This window comes from Marmota marmota, unplaced genomic scaffold (genome assembly GCF_001458135.2).
Source record: "Marmota marmota marmota unplaced genomic scaffold, marMar, whole genome shotgun sequence".
Classification (NCBI taxonomy): Eukaryota; Metazoa; Chordata; class Mammalia; order Rodentia; family Sciuridae; genus Marmota; species Marmota marmota.
Genome location: NW_026000080.1, coordinates 244,633 through 263,547, shown reverse-complemented (window position 1 = coordinate 263,547; position 18,915 = coordinate 244,633). Strand labels below are relative to the sequence as shown.

The window sequence follows — 18,915 nt, the reverse complement described above, 5'->3', positions numbered from 1 at the left end:
AATGTTATTAAGGCTAAAACCTTATTGTTGGTGAAAAACTGAGAAAAGTTAATAAAAAGACTAGTATAACACATTTTATTTCCAGTTCAAAAATAATTCTTGATCCTTTTAAGAAACTTCTGTAACTACTGAAATGTAGTTACATTTAAGATTGGAGAAAAGTCTACATATACTAAGTAACAAGAGCAATATTTTATTGATTAAAAGAGTCAAAATCATTCCATTTTTCTCCTTGGGAAAACCAATGGAATTTCAAAGGTGACTTGAATTAAGAAAAGATTAGCTTAAGCTTTAAGATTATAAACAAATCATTAGTTTAGTTCTGTTTTCTAACACATTATTTTTCATTATTTAAAGCCCACCTTTGCAAATTCTACATTGCTCTAAGTACACAGTAGTACATCATTGTTATAATGTTGCTGATAATGTAATACATTGTCAGCTGTCTAAAGTTCTAAAGTGTTATAATCTGGATGAACTGGGGACAGAAAGGAAAGTTTTCTTGTTTATTGCATTTGTTTATAATTCAACTCCTTCTCATGATAGTGGTTTCTTCCACTTTCTTGTACATGATATAGAGATTCTGGATTTCTATGTAAGGTGGCTTGTTTTAACTTGGAATCCATCAGTGAGGATTATCTATTGTCAAGTGTCCAGAAATCTCATTATTGATCATAATTTGGTCATCCTTGGTATAATATTTATTGTCTTCAGTAAGAAATTAGGATGATTGTGTCTGCCATGGGCTCCATTATACACTTGAATAACTTGGTGCTCAGCTGTGTGCCAAGATTTTTTTACTTAAGGCTCTTTTCAGTGTCCATTTGTCTAATGGTGGGCAACTTGAACTACTGAACAAACTTTTCTTGAGTGATGTCAGTGACACCTCCTGTATTGATACAGAAGTAAAATGCATCCTTATTACATAATTCATAATCTTTTTTATTTATATATGACAGTGGAATATATTACAATTCTTACTACACATATAGAGCACCATTTTTCATATCTCTGGTTGTATACAAAGTATATTCACACCAATTCGTGTCTTCATATATGCACTTTGGATAATAATGATCATCACATTCCACCATCATTTCTAACCCCATGCCCCCTCCCTTCCCTTCAACCCCTCTGCCCTAGAGTTCATATAATTTATAATCTTTTAAAGAAGAAGAACAATGATTTTAATTATCATTGTTTGTCTTGGCAACATTTTAAGACTATGTCATAATACATAATTATTAGCCAAAGAAGTGACACTTGGTCCAGAATCTAAAATTGCTTCAGCTATTCCTTGCATAAGGGTGACAACAGGAAGCCTGTAAATCTTTAGGTCTTTAGCTTATGACACATCTTCTCTTTGGTCTTTCCATCCTCCTCTGAAGATTCTGTATCTCATTATGAAGTCGTTTGCTCTCTTCTTGGAATCCCTCCTTTAGTAACCGGGCTTGTTCCTAAAAAAAAAAAAAAAAAAAAAATGAAACTGAATAAACTGTAGCACTAAGTAAATTCCTGCATTCTATCTAGTTTGCACATTCACTGATTTTTACAATTTTTTTTTTTTTAGTATTTAATTTCCTAGTGACATTTTCTCTACCCTTAATTTTTGTGGGTACTTTTTCCTTGACATCCGAGCTCTGCGATTGCTTCTCCTGGGTGTTCTTTTAGCTAACAAATATTTTCAGCCATACCTCCTGATGTGGCAATGAACTCAAATTACCAGTCTTGATTTCTCCCTATTAATTGTATAAAACCTTTGTGGAAAATCTTAGTTATGCTTGGTTTCAATTCTTTTCCATGTATTTTAGACTCATACATCTACCTACCCACTTATTATTATGTGTCTATACATAACACAGAAATAAAGTGTTCTCAGAATCTGATAAAGTATCTGAATTTTAGATTAGGAGATTTGATCTCAGCCTCCACCGCTTGGTAGCAGGGGTGGCAAAAGATAGGCAAGACTCCTGACAGTACTGAATTTCCGCCATAACTTCCAACACAATAAAAACTGGGAGCAGGGCACAAAAACCAGGTAGGAGCGTCAGTCTATTGCACTAGTGTGAGGGTGAAGGAGTTCTGGTGTTCATCAAGGTTCTCCTACAGCTCAAGTCATACAGGTGTGACAGAAAAACAAAACAAAAAACCATGGTGGGTTCCTCTATTAATGAAGACATCTCATATATTTTTTTATTTTTGTAATAACTTATAACAATTATTTAACCTTTCTGAGCCTGTTTTTCTCCTAAGCAATAGGGATATATATGTAGTTCTTGCTTTCTATGGTCTTAAGCAAGAGGTAAAACATTTATGATGTTTAGCAGATAACAACTGCCATTCATTGAAAGATATTTAACTGTGATTAAAAAACTTTAAAAAAACCAGACATAGGCAGTGGACAGGTCAGGCAGGCACACAGGAATTGAAAAGCAGGAGAGAGCAGGCAAAGTCTATTTTTAGACTTCATGTTCTACCTGCCACACTAAAGTTATGATCAGGGAGAAGGGAGAGAAAAACAGAAACAGAAACCTCGAGGTGGTGCAACTATTGATACCTGAAGTTTAAGAGCGATGATCCTCTCTTGCTCTTGCTGCATCTGGACCCTGTCCTTCTCCATCTTCTCAGTCAGCTGTTTCACGTGTTCCTGATAACTCTTCTCTTTCTGTTCCATCAGCTGCTCATTCTTCCTTTGCATTTCTTCCAACATTTTTGCTGTAGCCTCTGCAGATTCAGCTTTCACACGCTCCACTGAAGAAGAAAAGGGAGAAGAAAAAGGTAAACGGGGTTACTGCTGCCTGGCCTTCCTCTACATTTCCTTGCTACAGTTGCCACTCACTGACTGCATACGCTCTACCCAGTGTGACTTGGAAAATAAGACATATCTTTGCTCTTCTTGTTCCGGCTTAGAGATCCCTTGTGTCTCAGTCAAATGATATAAACCTTTCGGAGCTTTTCAGCCTTCCCATCTCCTGACTCACTACTCACCCTCGATCTCCTTTTCCTTTTCTGTGAGAGTCTGGTCTGTCTGTAGAATTGTGTCAGTCACGTCCTCCTTGGACTTCAAGTACTTCTGCAGAATCTCTTCAGCCTTAGAGTCCAGAGAACACAGAGTCAACAGTAGGAAATGACACATTTGTTCCTGTCTAACTCCCCCGCACCTTTGCCTCTAGAATTGATCCTCTTGGCTCTGGCATAACTGGTGGCCAAGATTCCCTGACACAGGAGTGGGCACTTGCTCCAGGCTGTTTGGTCAGAGCACCCACTAAACAATGGCTTTTAAGGAGTCCCTTACTGTGCAGAAGAGACTCTCGGTCCTTTTAGACTGAGGGCTGTTCATTTGGCGTTAGTGGTGCTGTGGTCCTATATGGAGTGAACTTGCTGGAGAATAAGACCTCATGGAGAAAGCTGATCAGAGAAATGGGGATGAAGGAAGAAAGGGAGGGCAGTGTGGGGATCGGAGAGAGTAAGGGACAGAGAGACAGATGGTGACATTATTTGAAGTCTTGTTCTTTAAAGCCAGTTTGAAGCACAAACCGATAAATTATTGGTTTTGCTCAGGGGACCATCATTGCATTTTGCAACACAAAATATCCATCTATGATAGTAACAACTTGGTGGTTAATCTGATAATTTATACCTCATTTTTTAGTTGGGCACATTCTTCTTTGATGAATATTTAGGACATGTCTAGTTATAATGGGCTCCTTGTACATGTTATTGAAACTGTGAACGTCATGCAGAGAGTAAGGCACCTCTCTGTGCAGTTAGTCTTGATGACACTGCTGTTTCAGAGGGCACATTGGTAGTTTACCATAATACACAGATATATCTCGGTCACCTGTATCCCCTTCCTGGGTTCCAAATAGTACTTTTTCTTCAGCTCTTCTATCTTCTGAATAAAGAGACGATAGCCCCCTGGTTTAGAATAAATTCCCTGCTTCACATTCTCTTCTAGAGGGCTGAAAATGTCCTGAAGTAAAGCTGTGCAACGATCTGAAGATGCTTTCAGATTCCGTTCATGAAAGTTGTCCCGCCTTGTTTCTAGCTGGGCCTTTGATGTAAAAATGGAAAAAAAAAAATCCATAACAGGAAAAAGTTGTTAGCTAAAACTCAGAACTTCTGGAACTTCTTGAAAAAAAAATTAAGACCTCTAGATAAATTTACAGGTTCTTCTGCAGGACCAGGTTCTTCCTCCTGGTCCCAACTTTCTACTGAAGCTCTTTCTCCTTTGAGGTGAGATTCAGAACAGAGATTGCTGACTTTAGGCCACATTTTCAAAATGGACTGAATGATTGCCCATGGGGAAAAAATGTGGCTCAAAAAATGTGCAGCTGCAGACAAGTAAGACTCAAATTCCTTTTGCTTTTCTGCCTTGAATATCAAACCAGTGCAATAACCATGGGCATCATGTAATTTGATTGGAAGCCCTGATTATTATTTATTGCATGCAGTTAAGGGGAAGATTATTAGCTTATTCATAAGAGAGAAAAGGTCTCAAAGCTTTGAGTACATAGTCATAAAACCATTTCTCCTGCTTATTATGATTATCAACAGACAGCTGTCATCATTTTAAAATCTAGTAACAATTGCCTCTCTCAAAAGAAGACCCATCTTATTCTCTCATAGTATTTTTTGCCTTCTAAAATCCAAATCCATATAAATTTGAGAGAAAAATTACCCCTAATTCCTTTTGAAATAATTGGTCAACATCTTTGAAGGAATGTTTGATGAAGACCTCAATGGCCTCTCTCTCACAGTCCCTGTGTAGGTCCAGCAGCTCCATCAGGGTCTCTGTGGGCAGCTGCACCTTCTGCTTCATCTGCTGGTCATAGTGGGCAAGGGCCTTCTGCACAGCAGCTGAGTTCTCTATCTGGGCCAGGGCCAGGACTGCGTTCTCCATGCAGGGCAGATCCCCACTGCTGATGGCATTGACATAGGTCAGCACCAGACTCTCCAAGCCTACATATAGAGAACAAATGATGATATTTGTTGGTGGAATGAAGAAAACATTTGTTCTGTGTAATTCTGAGCATATCAGTTACCACCTGTTTGCCTCACATTCTTCACATCCTCAGTATCACCTGGAAGTTCCTTGAAATAAAGCATCTCAGTCCTACCCCAGATCTGTTGAATTAGGCCTTCCTCTTTGGCAAGATCCCAAGGTGATGTGTTGAGAATCCTGGTCCTAGACTAAATGGGCTGGCACTCATTGAAAGCTCGCATCCATTTTTAACACCAAATGCCATTAAAACAGAAACCATATCTCTTTCACTTATATCCATCATTAGCCCTGACCATAGTAAGTATTCGATTGTTATTATGGAACAAGAGATGCTATCCCAATCAAAAAGAGTGCTCCATTTGGTGTATTCGAATAAACAGTATTGTCCAAGAGAACTTTCTTGGATATGCTAATATAACAGGCATTAGCCACATGCAGATATTACCACTTGAAATGGAGCTCTGTGATCAAATTTTTAAATTTTCTTTCATTTAATTAATTTACATTAAAATTTAAATAGCCATCCTTGTCTAGTGACTACTATATTGGAGAGTATAGCTCCAGTTTACTAGGGAAATTTTAGTATATATATATATATATATATATATATATATATATATAGATAGATAGATATAGACACACACACACACACATACACACATATATATATTTTTATTTTGGCCATTCCTACCTTTTCCTATCAAGGATGTCTGGTTAACAAAATCTATTATAAATTTTGGTACCATCTAAAATTTAATACAACAAAAGTGATAATTAAGTATTTTTCAAAACTGAAATAGGTTGATGTTATTTCATGTTCCTCTGATCCTAAGGATTAGTGGGATTACTGAAAAGGGTACTCACGTGGTCCATTGACCTTGATGCCTCCTGAAAGAGTTTTAACCTTGGAATAGCTGAATATGTAAGAACAGAATTCTGCAACTTGTTGCACAAATTCACTGTCTAGTTGATCATCATGCAGAGTCTCTAGCTGGGCAAGCTTCTTTCTATGAGTGGGCCTATCAAAAATAAAGCATTTCTTCTTTGGGAAGAACTTCCGGATACACAGCCGGGGCAGATTAAAATTTTTGTCTTTTTTACTGGTACCTGGAATAAGAAAAAAAAAAAAAGGATTTGCATACTATAAGGATTTGCAAAAAAAAAATCATTTAAAAGCTAAAGAGTATATATTTCAACCTTTTCAGATAAGTTAGATGTCTTAAGAACTCAGTTACTGTATCATGATAGCATCCACAGACAATATGTAAATGAATGGACACAGAATTATTTTAATAAAATTCATTTACAGACATCTGGTAGCTACATTGGCCATCAATTGTATTGGGTCATAGTTTTCCAACATTTGAGCTGACATACTGCTTAGGCTTCGATCTATTTTCTTCAAATATATATCCTTTGTACCCATATTTTTGGGTTAAATTTAGAATCACAAAATCTAAGCACAAATTCTCAAATTTACTGAATCATAGCAAAGGGAAAGGTGAAAGAAAAAAAACAAGGAGAATATAACTTAAAGTCAAATCTATTAATTTGGATATTAAGCATGAATTCCCAGGAATCCCTGTAATCCCAGTGATTTGGGAGGCTGAGGCAAGAGGATCACAAATTCAAAGCCAGCCTCAGCAACTTAGCAAGGCCCTCAGCAACTTGTGAGACCCTGTCTCAAACAAAAAATAAAAAATAAAAAGGACTGGGGACATGGCTCAGTGGTTAAGTGCCCCTAGGTTCAATCCCTGGTAACAAAAAAATTAAAAAATGAAAGTAAAAAATAGTAATGTCTTGGGTTCTGACATCCCCATTTATCAATTCTAAGTTCCTGTTACCTTGCTTTAGCTTCAGGGCAGCATCCAGATACTCATCTGCTGAGATGGGCTGTCCATCTATTTCCAAGTCTAGGGAGAAATCTCTCAGAGTCCACACAAAGTCTGGGAAGAAGCTCACAAATTCAGCTGAATCCTCAATCTCATTCTCCTCAGGTGAGGATTTGGCTCTGATTCGATTTGTCAGCTCTGTCACATAGCTGAGGAGCTAATTAAGGAAAACTAACAAAAATAACAGGGCTCCCCCTCCCCCACTAGTTCCACATATTCCAAAACCTTCATTTCCACTTTGTTTTTCTTAACCTGCATGGCGATTATTTAGTAGGTATATGAGCCTTTCCTCTGTCCTTGTTAATTTTGTTTTGTTTTTCTTTTTTTTTTTCTATCACAAATTCAAGATGGAATTAAAGATACTTTCCAATGAAATACTTGCCAGGCACAGAGACAGATGACAATGATCCTTATATTTTGACAAGCTGTAACACCCCACAAAAAATCATACTTTAATAACATTCTTATTTAGAGGCTAAATATGAAAGTTCNTTTTGTTTTTCTTTTTTTTTTTTTTGTGTGTGTGTGTGCTAGATTCATCAAGATTCTGGCTCAGGCAGCTGATTTACTAATAGAGGTTTCCCCTCTGACTTTGGTGCTGTTTTGGACCACAAAAAAGATACTGAAGTTGGTCCATGGCCTGCTGGTTGATGGTTCCCATGCTGTTGTACACAAAAGTGCTGCTCAGGAGGATTGCCAGGGCAAAGATCCAGGAGTCATTCTGGTTGTCGCCCTGGAGGTCAGAACACATTTTTGCCAAGAGGATATTTTATTCCATGGTGCTTTCAGATCAGCAGTGGTCAAAGTATGCTCACTTGGAGTTTTATTAGACTAATGACCTAAAAGAGGAACTGAGATCCAAACTGAAATGAGTGTCCATAGGACTTGGACTTTGAATACTTTTTTGATTTGTACTTCTGTTTTACACTGATTCTCCCAGGCACTCCTATTTTGACTGGCAGATGGCTGCAAAACAGTCAAAGTTGTGGGTATTCAAAGAGCTTAAAGACAATTTCAGTTGAAAAATTTTCTCAGGAGAAACTCCCTAAGAACAAGCACTAAAAGGAAGCAAGAGGACATTACTTCCTCATCTTCTGATGTAGAAATTGATGGTCACGATTCTGTTGGTGAGTGATGAATGGAAAATGAAGCCAGTGACTGAACAATTAGTGTTGTCTTCACACAATGGATTTTGCCAATCTTTGGGAATTGAGGCTTTCTCTAAATCAGTGCTTGTCACCATGGATGATGATGATGACAATGATCCTGAGCATCGGCCTGTAGGACTTTAAAGAGATTATAACACACCCTTGGCATGGGTATGAACAGCTGCACCAGAACAGCCAAAAAGATTGTAAAAACCAAAGACTTAGAAAGACTCCTGTCTTCCTGCATGAAAAGAAAGCCAAAAAAAAAAAAGAAAAAAAAATGCACTAAATCTCAGTAACCTTAAGGGAAAGTAAATATCAATATTAACACACCTAGCAGAGAGTGCATTACCAATTCAGAGCTGTAAATGTTATGTTTTCATGTAAACTGTGATAATTTTTGAGACTTTTAATTTTGACAGATTTTTTTTGATGAAAAGTAAATCATAACTCAATAAATTGGTTAAAAAAAGACATCTCCGTCTATTTAGTTATTGTTCTTAAGTGTCATCCAATATGGTGATCTCATTTCTTAAGATCTGTTGAGACTGAGGGCTGGGGTTGTGGCTCAGCAGTAGAGCACTCGCCTAGCATGTGCAAGGTGCTGGGTTCGATCCTCAGCACCACATAAAAATAAATAAAGTTACTTTAAAAAATGCTTAATTCCTTCATTTATGTCTGCTACTATTTGTTTTCTTATATTAGGTTTCAAATACTACCAATAGGCTACCAATATTCAAAACACTTTATCTGAATTTAACTGTGAGTGATGAACTTTCATATTTAGCCTCTAAATAAGAATGTTATTAAAGTATGATTTTTTGTGGGGTGTTACAGCTTGTCAAAATATAAGTAACATTGTCATCTGTCTCTGTGCCTGGCAAGTATTTCATTGGAAAGTATCTTTAATTCCATCTTGAATTTGTGATAGAAAAAAAAAAAGAAAATAAAACACTGTCCAGTAGTTTTGAAAGGAAATGAATTTTATCTTGAGCATATGTTTCTTTATACTTGGTTTAAGGTGCTTTCATAAAATATACAATTTGTTTAATACCCACTATATCAAAGAGATTTATATGCATGAGTTATCTAATCATGATGGACATACCAATGATTTTTGCACTATTTTAGTACAGATGATGTATTATTAATTTTTTTTTTGTTCAAGGCATTGAACCCAGGGGTGCTTAACCACTGTGCAACATTCTCAGCCTTTTTTTAAATATATATTTTATTTTGACAAATGTCCTACTACATTGCTTAGGGCCTCACTAAGTTGCTGAGGCTGGATTTGAACTCCTGCCTCAGCTTCCCAAGTCACAGGGATCATAGGCGTGTGTATTATGCCTGGCCAGATGATGCATTTGAGCATATTTGAGTATGTGTAAAGCAACTTTAAAAAAATGTGTTTGCAGATCATGATTAAATTTTGGGATGATTTTTTTTTTCTAATTTCACATTTTTTTTTGAGTGGGATAGGTTATAGTAGTAGCATATGGTAATTGCAGGTAAATTTGTACATAATCGTATAACTGAGTAAAAAGTGTGTATAAATTTCATATGCTTTGTCTTTTTGGTAGTATTGTAATACATTTCTAGTGTTGGTGTTTATGGAGAAGTAAATAAAATATTGTTGCAAATTCTTTACCATTTGCATGCCATAAATCAGTGTAAAACTTAGCAAGACTCTGTCTCAAAATAAAATAATTTGTTTAAATGGGGGATGAGGATGTACTCAGTGCTTTCCTAGCATGTGAGAGACCCTGGGTTCAATCCCTAGGAATGCAATTTTTTTTTCCTATTTTTCATAGCAAAATTGACTCATCAAAGTGTTATGGTTTGGATCTGGAATATTCACCAAAAGCTCATGTGTTAGGCAATGCAGCAATATTCAGAGGTGAGAAGATTGGCTCATGATGGCTCTGATCTCATTTGTGTATAATCCACTATGGATTAATAATATGAATGGACTACTGGGAAGTGGTGTAAACTGTGGGCAGGTGGGGCATGGCTGGAAGAAGAAGGTCACTGGGAGTGTGGCCTTGGAGAGCATATCTGTCACTGTGCCCTCTCTCTCTTTCTCTCTCTCTCCTTTTTGACTGTTATGAAGTGAGCAGCTTGCTTCCACCACACCTTCCACGATGGTGTTCTGCCTAATCTCTCAGGGTCAGAGCAATGAAGCTCACCAACCATGAGCCAAAATAAACCTGTCTCTGGGTTGTTCTTGTCAGATATTTTGGTCACAGCAATGAAGAGCTAACTAACACAAATAAGATTTATAATACTTCTAGGTACTTTATCAAGTAATTATTGTACCCCTGAACATTCAAACAATAATATTCAAAACAATAATATGAGGCAAATATAGAACTATTACATCCATTTGACAGATCAGAAAGCTAAAGCTAAAAGAATCAGATATTTGGCTTAAAGTCACTAAGGTACTGCCAGAGTTTAATTTAAACACAAAGTCTTGGGGCTTCAAAACAAAAATTCTTAAGTAAAGTTTTCTGTAGGATAAGACTATGACATTAACTTTAGTTTTGCTACCTTTATGCATGCGGGGTAACTTGAGGAGCTTACAGTCTGTTGTTAATAGTTGGAATATTGTCTACTATCTTGCTTTTCTGAAAGGATTGTGTATTATGAATATTTTCCTCATCTCTGGTTGTTACACCTAGTCTCATGATATATAAGCAAAATGAAATGACATATTATAATGCAAGTTCTTATTTAAGGAAAAATTACATACTAGAAAGAATTTTCAGAGACAGGGGCTTAATCCAAAGTAGAATCCTCCCTCCTTACCTTCTCTACATCTCCCAGGCCCTCGGTGTCAAGCAGTACTAGAGTGTGGTCTGCCATCTTGGGATGAGGCACACACCACATCCAGATTCCTTTGGTGTGAGACTGCACTGTGGCACCCAGAGAGAAGCCTGTCAAGCACAGAGGAGATAAGATGGGTAGAATTTTAATAGTGTGTTCTGGAAAGTGTGATAAAAGCATAACCAAGTGTAAGAGAGAGGGAAAAAAACACAGCCTGTATTGGATGATCTTATTTATAGTCAGAAAAATAAAAATTAGAATATCTAATACATAAAAATGTAACATTTATAATAATAAAAAATAAACAAACTAAAAATATGAGGAAATTACCCACATACGATAAGCAATATGTGAAAATCCACATCTATAGAAACATTTGCTATCCTTGAGATGTTACTGTTATCCAAAGGGAAACATTCCATGAATTCTTATTGAGATTCCAGTGAATTTTTAGAAGTAAAAATACATACCCTAATTTTAATAAGAAATCTCAGAAATAAACTTTAAAAAAGGAAGTATAAATTTGGAGGTTTCAAAGAATCTGAAATCTGATACTTGCTACAGAATTGTGTCATCAAAACAGTGTGTTCCTGGCTTAAAGACCAATATATAGAGTCACAGAATGGAATAGAGAGTCTAGAAATCAAGTCTCACATATATGGTCACATGATTTTCATAAGACTTCCAAAATCACTCAATGAAGAAGGAATAGTTTCTTCAAGAAATGACATGGAAAGACTGCAGATCCACATGCAAGGAAAAAAAAAAGGAGGAGTTGTGGTGTTTCCTCATCCCTGTTGGTAAAGATGGCGCATGGAGCGCTTCTGTTCCAGGAGCTCAGGTCCGCGACGCACTGAAACATCACCGCCAATCACTGTGAATGGTGCGAACTTTGAATGGCGCACCTCTAATCCCTGAAGTGGCACAAACACTTGACCAATGAAGAAGTAACAGCCCACTCACCCTGCTCCTCATTCTGTGTTGAGCCCAAAAATATCAACACCCTGTACGTGCTCTCTCTCTCTCTTCCCCCCTTCTCCTCTCTCTTCTCTCTTCCCCCTCTCCTCTCTTCTCTCTCTCTTCCCCCTCTCCTCTCTTCTCTCTCTCTTCCCCCTCTCCTCTCTTCTCTCTCTCTTCCCCCTCTCCTCTCTTCTCTCTCTCTTCCCCCTCTCCTCTCTCTTCTCTCTCTCTCTCTCTCTCTCTCTCTCTCTCTCGACCCCCTTCTCTTCTGCGACTGGCTGTGACAGTCCCGCTAATAAAATCTTGGACAGGTAAACGGTTGTTTCCGCCTGTTGAGTTTACGGAGCTTTTCCGCTGTTCCTACAATCCCCCACAGAAATTAACTCAAAATAGATGAAAGACCTAAACATTAGAGTTCAAGTTATAAAACCATAAAAGAAAACCTAGGGGAAAAACTTCATTTCATTGAATTGGGCAGTGATTTCTTGGATATGACACCAAGCGTAAAGACCACAAAAGAAAGAAATGAGTGGGACGTGATCAAAATGAAAAACTTTTGAGTATCTAAGTACACTGTCAACAGAGGAGGCAACACGTGGAACTGAGGAAAATACTTGTTAGACATGTTAGATGTATATCTGGCCAGGAGTTGATATCCAGAATATAGAAAGAATCCTTACATTGCAACACAAACAACCAAATTAAAAAATGAACAAGGATTTCAGCAGATATTTCTACAAAGTGGATATACAAACGGCCAATAGTGAATGAAAAGATGCCCAACATCCCTAGTCATTTAGGGAACTGTAAATTGAAACCACGAGATACTGCTTCACACCCATTAAAATGTCCACTATCAAATAACAACAGCAAAACAGAATATCATAAATGTTGGCAAGGATGTAGAAAAATTATAACATTCATGAATTTCTGATGGGAACTTAAGATGATGCACGCAGTATGGAAATTGGTACAGTGATTCTCAAAGAAATTAAACAGAATTGCCATATAAGTCAGCAATTCTACTTCTGGGCATATACCCAGAAGAAATGAAAGCATAGACTATACAGATAGTTTTGTATCCATCTTCATACCAGCATTATTTTTAAAGGTGAAAAGGTGGAAGCAGCCCAAGTGTTCATCTGCAGATGATTGGATAAACACATTGACATGCATAAACAATTACTGCACCTTAAACAGGAAGGAAATTTGAGACATTTTACCACATGGATGAAACTTGAAGACCAAAAGCCCAACTGTGAGTGGAAGTTTAGCTTCACTATCCCTCTATGACTCTAACTTCCTCCTCTCCATCCCCATGCTGGATGCCCACAGTGTGATGGACACAGGGCTCAGCAGAGCTTTGCTGGTGGCACTCACCCTTTTGCTTCCCGGCCAGCTTGTTCATCAAGTAGGATTTGCCTGTACGGTAGAGGCCCACGATGGCCACCACCACCACAGGGTCTGTGATGGCTGACAGGATCTTCAGGGCTTCCTGGTTGATCATCAGTTGGCCTTTAACATTCTCGATGAGGCATATGGGACCTGGCATGTAGGTCTCTGAGGCCATGTTTTGGAGTGTCTGCAAGAGAAGAAGTGGGATATTTTACAATTTCTGGTCTTTTGCTTTCAGAAGGCAGATACAAATTCCCCAGTATAAATTAAAGTGTGATGTGCATCAACAACGTAGATGAGGGAAAACCTGTATGTATTAGTCAGGGTTCTCTAGAGGAACAGAATGAACAGGAAGTATGATTATAAATAGGGGATTTATTAAATGGGCTTTTACAACCAGAAGCTAGATAGTCAACAATGGCCATCTGCAGGCTGGAGAGCTGGGAGAACCAATAGCTGTGCAGTTCAAGAGGCTGAAGCTTCAGAACAAGAAGGATCAATTTTGTTGCCCTAGTCAGAGACCAAAGGTTTCTGGAAACTCCCTGGAGAATTGCTGTAAAAAATCCACTTTGGAAGAGTGAAGATCCTCAGGTGATTGCAAAAGCAATCAAAAAACCCCTTCAAGAAGAATAGGCTTGAATCTGCTGCTGCTTCCTCTTCAAACTTTTATTCCATTCAAGCTACCATCCTATTGGATGGTGCTGCTGGCTCTTAGGCAGGGTCTCCACTTCAGTTTGCTATCTCACATGCCAATAATTCTTTGACACACTTTGGTTAACATACCCAGAAGCCTTTTAACCTTTGACATCTCTCAATCCAATCAAGTTGACAATGCAAATGAACTATTACAGTGTATAATTTTAGAAAGTCATGAAAATATTATCAAAGTGGTTCATTTAAAAAAATGTTGATGTAACAGTGACTCATCAACATTTAACTGCTCACACAACCCAAATCTTCAATTTAATTTATCATGGAAAATTTTCCTTGGATTCTTATTTAAAAGTTTACATTAGATAATGAAAGAATAAGATAACCCCACTAGGTTTAAGAAATTAAATATTGACTTATTCATTCATTAATCTTGAAACAAATGAAGACCTTTATGGATAAGTGCTCTTTGTTTGACGTAAGCCCTTAGATGGTTCCCAGATGTTTTTAAATGCGTTTCTTTCTCACACCTCAAGCACTTATGTTTATTTTACTAGAATGAGGTTCCTGAACTCATATTCTAGAAGTGGAATCAACATAACTTACTTTTGCAGAGCAGTGCTCTGAAGCTTAAGTTTTATGAGTTTCACAGTAAATTAGCTTGAACTTAGTGAGGATATGAGTGAGCAATCATAGCCTAGAGAAGGACAGGTTTATTTTGATTCATAATCAGTCAGCTTCATTGCTCTGATCCTGAGAGATGAGGCAGATCACCATCATGGAAGGGTGTGTTGGAAGTAAGCGGCTCATCTCATAACAGGAAGGAGAGAGAGAGAGCACGCCAGGGACAGATATACTCTCCAAGGCCACACTCCCAGTGACCTTCTTCCTCCAGCCATGCCCCACCTGCCCACAGTTTACACCACTTCCCAGTAGTCCATTCACATTATTAATCCATAATGGATTAATACATGGATGAGGTCAGAGCCTTCATGAGCCAATCTTCTCACCTCTGAACATTGCTGCATTGCCTAACACATGAACTTTTGATGAATATTCAAGATCCAAACCATAACACTTTGATTTTGCTAGGAAAAATAGGAAAAATAATTGTAGTCCTATGGATTGAACCCAGGGTCTCAACATGCTAAGTACATCCCCAGCTTCTTTTTAAAATTATTTTATTTTGAGACAGAGTCTTGCTAAGTTTTACACTGATTTATGGCATGCAAATGGTAAAGCATTTGCAACAATATACTATTTACTTCTCCATAAACACCGACACTAGAAATATATTACAATACTATTAAAAAGACAAAGCATATGAAATTTATACATAGTTTTTACTTAGTTACACAATTGTGTACAAATTTACACACAATTACCATATATTACTACTAAAACCCATCCCACTCAAAAAATGTGAAATTGGAAAAAATCATGCCAATATTTGATCATGATCTGCAAATGCATTTGTGTGTGTGTGTGTGTGTGTGTGTGTGTGTGTGTATGTTGCTGGGGATTGAACCCAGGACCCTGTGCATGTGAGGCAAGCATTCTACCATCTGAGCTATATCCCCAGCCCTGAAAACACATTTTTAAAAGTAGTTTAACACATATTCAAATATTCTCAAATACTTATCTGGCCAGGAGCAGTGGAGCACACCTATAATCCCAGTGGTTAGGGAGGTTAAGGCAGGAGAATCACAAGTTCAGCTCCCGTTTGAAGAGCTGCAGAGACAGGCTGAGAAGGGAAGGAAGCCTTCTTACCTGCTCTTTCTGCTCAAGTGGGTGGACTGGCTTCTCTCACTTCTCTGCTTCTTGCTGGATGGCTGAGCTTTTATTTTATCCTCCAGCGTTGTGAGCCTTTCTGGATTTCCCCGAGTGACCAAACACTGAAGACTACAACAACCTTTATCATGAATTTACAGTAATGTGAAACTGAAAGTACTCAGTCCAAGGAAATGAATCAACAACCCTAAAAGGGATTTTCAGTGTTCTGTTGGTGGATGGGTGTGACAGGATTTCTCAACTGGAACTTTCAAACATTTTGTTGGAAGAGATCACAGAAACCATTTGCTATTAAAAAAAAAAAAAGTCTATTAGATGTAGAATATAGTAAAATGTTTCCCAAGATTGGGAGTCTGTTTAAGCATCCTAGAATGAGGAAGCATCATTTATTTTTAAAGTCTAATTTCCCAAAATAAGAGACTCACTCACAGTGGAGCTAGTTTACTCTTCTGGAGCTTCAGTATGTGAGAGAAGGTGCATGGTTTATATACTCTCAAACACCCAGTAGTTGTTTTAATGGTCTGGTATTTGTCCTCTTAACAGTCAGAAGGGGGCTCCCTGCACCTACAGGTGTTTCAGATGCAATGCTGACTGCTTTACATGGAGTGTACATCTTAAACCTCATAATAAATCTTATGATTTTATAGAAACTGAGGCATGCATAGACTTTATCAGCTGTCCCGGCTTATATAGCCTGGTAAGTAATCTGAATCCAAGCAGTTTTGCTCTCCAACTTTCTTCTTGAGCCACTACACTATACTGTTCCTCTGTTTGCTGAGTAATGGTAAAAATAATGTTTTTAAATTTATAGACTATTTTCTAGGCACTCCATGTTATGTGTCAAATTCATCCTGACTACGGTCATGCAGAATAAATGATATTGTCTCTATTTTGCAGTGGAAATAAGAATTCTGGAGGAGGGCTCTATGGTTTGAATATAGTTTCAGTGTGTCCACCAAAGGTTTATGTATTGGAGCTTTGTTCTCAGTGTGGCAGTTTTAAAAGGTAAGGGACCCCCTAAGAGGTGGGGCCTAGTGGGAGGTGGTTGGGACTTTAAGAGAGATTCATCCTTTTCTTGAGGCAATGGATTGAGGTTCTTATAGGAAGTCCCACAACAGTATGGGTTTTTTGTTTGTTTGTTTGGTTGGTTGGTTGTTTTTTTTTTAAGTGAGCTTGCTCATTGTCTCTCCACGTGGCATCTTTCTTCTTTACCATAGGCCTTCTTGATATGCTGTGTTTTAGTCAGCTTTTTCACTGCTGTGACTAAAGGATTTGACCAGAACAACTGTAAAGGAGAAAAAGTTTATTTGGGGGCTCACAGTTTCAGAGGTCTTATTCCATAGAAGGTGTTATGCTTGAATTCGGGACCCCCAAAAGACCACCAGAGACCAAGATCGATGTAAGCAGCAAAGAGGTGTTTATTGCGAACTAGCTTGGTCCTCCACATGCACACAGCAACTGGTGACGATGAGAGACCCCGAGCCCAGGGTTTGCAGCAGTTTTATACATTCTTTGGAGAAGGCAGGGACCCCCACATACATCATAGTATCTCTTAGCAAATCATCACACACCCGGGAAAATCAAATAACAACTCTAAAACATGAATAGCACATTCACAAGTTGGGTAGGGGTGATTGGTTACTACAAGAGGGGATTCATTTGAACTGATTGGTTTAAGCCAAGAGGGGTGTTTGTGCTGAACTATATGGTTTCCCAACACCATAAACTACTGGGAGGGTCATCTGGCATCCCAGGTATTTCCCTGTCTCATGCTGATTGGTGGCTGCTAGGGGATTGCTATGGGTCCCCACCTAGCCTGACTGAGTCAGAGACACCTGGCCTGGCGCAGCAGATCTCTCCTGTTATTTGTAGATAAACAACTTAGCAGGGTGGGAATGTGCCTAGGGGTGCTCTGTGGGTCTTTCCAAGGACAAAGGTCATGTCTCTTCCTTGGACAGGCTTTGCTCTGAGGTAGAGGCTGGCTTTTCAAAGGTTGGCCCAATTCCTTGGGGCTTGAGGTGAGGCTAAATCTCATGGCAGGAAAGGATGGCAGAGGAAAGCAGTTCATGTCATAATGATCAGGAAACAGAGAGAGACTCCATTCTCTAAATACAAATATAGACCCAAAGCCACGCCCCAATGCCACCTCCTACAGCCAAAACCTACTATAAAGAACGGTGGAAAAGCTCCGTAAACTCAACAAGCCAAAACAACTTGTCTGAGATTTTATTAGCAGGACCGTAGCGGCCAGTCGTGGATGAGAAGGGGGGAGAGAGAGAGAGAGAGAGAGAGAGAGAGAGAGAGAGAGGGAGGGAGGAAGAGAGGGGAAGAGGAAGAGAGGTAAAGTAAGAGAGAGTAAGAGTAAGAGAGGAGAGAGAGAGAGAGAGGGTGAGAGGAGGAGAGAGAGTAAGAGTAAGAGAGAGCAGAACAGGGTGTTGATATTTATGGGCTTAACGCAGGATGAGGAGGAGCAAGGCGAGTGGGCTGCTACTTCTTCATTGGCTGAGAGTTGGTGCCACTTCAGGGATTGGAGGTGCGCCATTCAAAGTTCGCGACATTCTCAGGGATTGGAGGTGATTGTTTGCATGCCACTCCGTGCGTCATGGACCTGAGCTCCCAGAAGAGAAGCACTCCGGGCGCCATCTTTACCAACACCTACCACTTCAGTTACCACTCAGTTAATTCTTATGAGGGATTAAATCACTGATTTGGGTTAAGACTCTCACAACCCAATCATTTTTCCTCTAAACCTTTTTGCATTGTCTTATACGTGAACTTTTGGGGGATACCTCACGTCCAAACCATAACATGCTGCCATCTGCCATGTTGTGATGTACCCAAAATGCCCTCATCAGAAGTCCAATGGATTGGGTCACCCAATCTTGGACTTTTAGCTTCTCAAATTATTTTTCCCCATATTTTTACTGATGCATAATAGTTGTACATAATTGTGGGGTTCCTTGATACAAATTGAAACATTCACACAATAGAACAATATAATTTAGCCAATATCACTCCCCAGACCTTCACCCCCCTCCCTAGTTTCCAAAATTCTGGGCTAAATTGATCTCTTTTCAGTATAAAATACTCGGCCTCATGTAATTTTTTTTTTTTTTAATTTTATTTCTATAGCAATACAAAACTGACAGAGAGTAAATACAATCCTGCCCAAATTCCCTGAGCAGGTCACATGGTGGGATGCAAATGTAAACTCTGTTTAACTTTAAACTCTGTGTACTTTCATTCC

General features: G+C 38.5%; 2 protein-coding genes across 2 annotated transcripts in view; one reads left to right on the top strand and one right to left on the bottom strand.

Moving 5' to 3' along the window:
- The window catches only part of LOC107158257 (guanylate-binding protein 7-like), a 130,393-nt gene that overhangs the window by 12,948 nt on the left and 98,530 nt on the right, over positions 1 to 18,915 (top strand).
- LOC107158258 (guanylate-binding protein 1-like) lies at positions 49 to 15,811 on the bottom strand. Its single transcript, XM_048814959.1, has 11 exons — positions 15,648 to 15,811; positions 13,212 to 13,413; positions 10,854 to 10,981; positions 7,521 to 7,630; positions 6,850 to 7,046; positions 5,870 to 6,112; positions 4,682 to 4,962; positions 3,842 to 4,054; positions 2,989 to 3,091; positions 2,558 to 2,751; positions 49 to 1,457 (listed from the first exon to the last, which is right to left on the bottom strand). Exons 2-11 carry the CDS (start codon positions 13,399 to 13,401, stop codon positions 1,341 to 1,343), a joined length of 1,776 nt encoding a protein of 591 aa, XP_048670916.1. The 5' UTR covers positions 13,402 to 13,413; positions 15,648 to 15,811; the 3' UTR covers positions 49 to 1,340.

What these genes read in the sequence shown, in the direction of transcription:
- LOC107158258 (XM_048814959.1), bottom strand. Translation starts at nt 13,401, where the DNA reads ATGGCCTCAGAGACCTACATGCCAGGTCCCATATGCCTCATCGAGAAT. An exon ending in GCCTGGGAGATGTAGAGAAG is followed by an intron (nt 7,631 to 10,853) that starts GTAAGGAGGGAG and finishes TCTGACCTCCAG; the next exon opens with GGCGACAACCAGAATGACTC. An exon ending in TGCCCTGAAGCTAAAGCAAG is followed by an intron (nt 6,113 to 6,849) that starts GTAACAGGAACT and finishes TTCTTATTCCAG; the next exon opens with GTACCAGTAAAAAAGACAAA.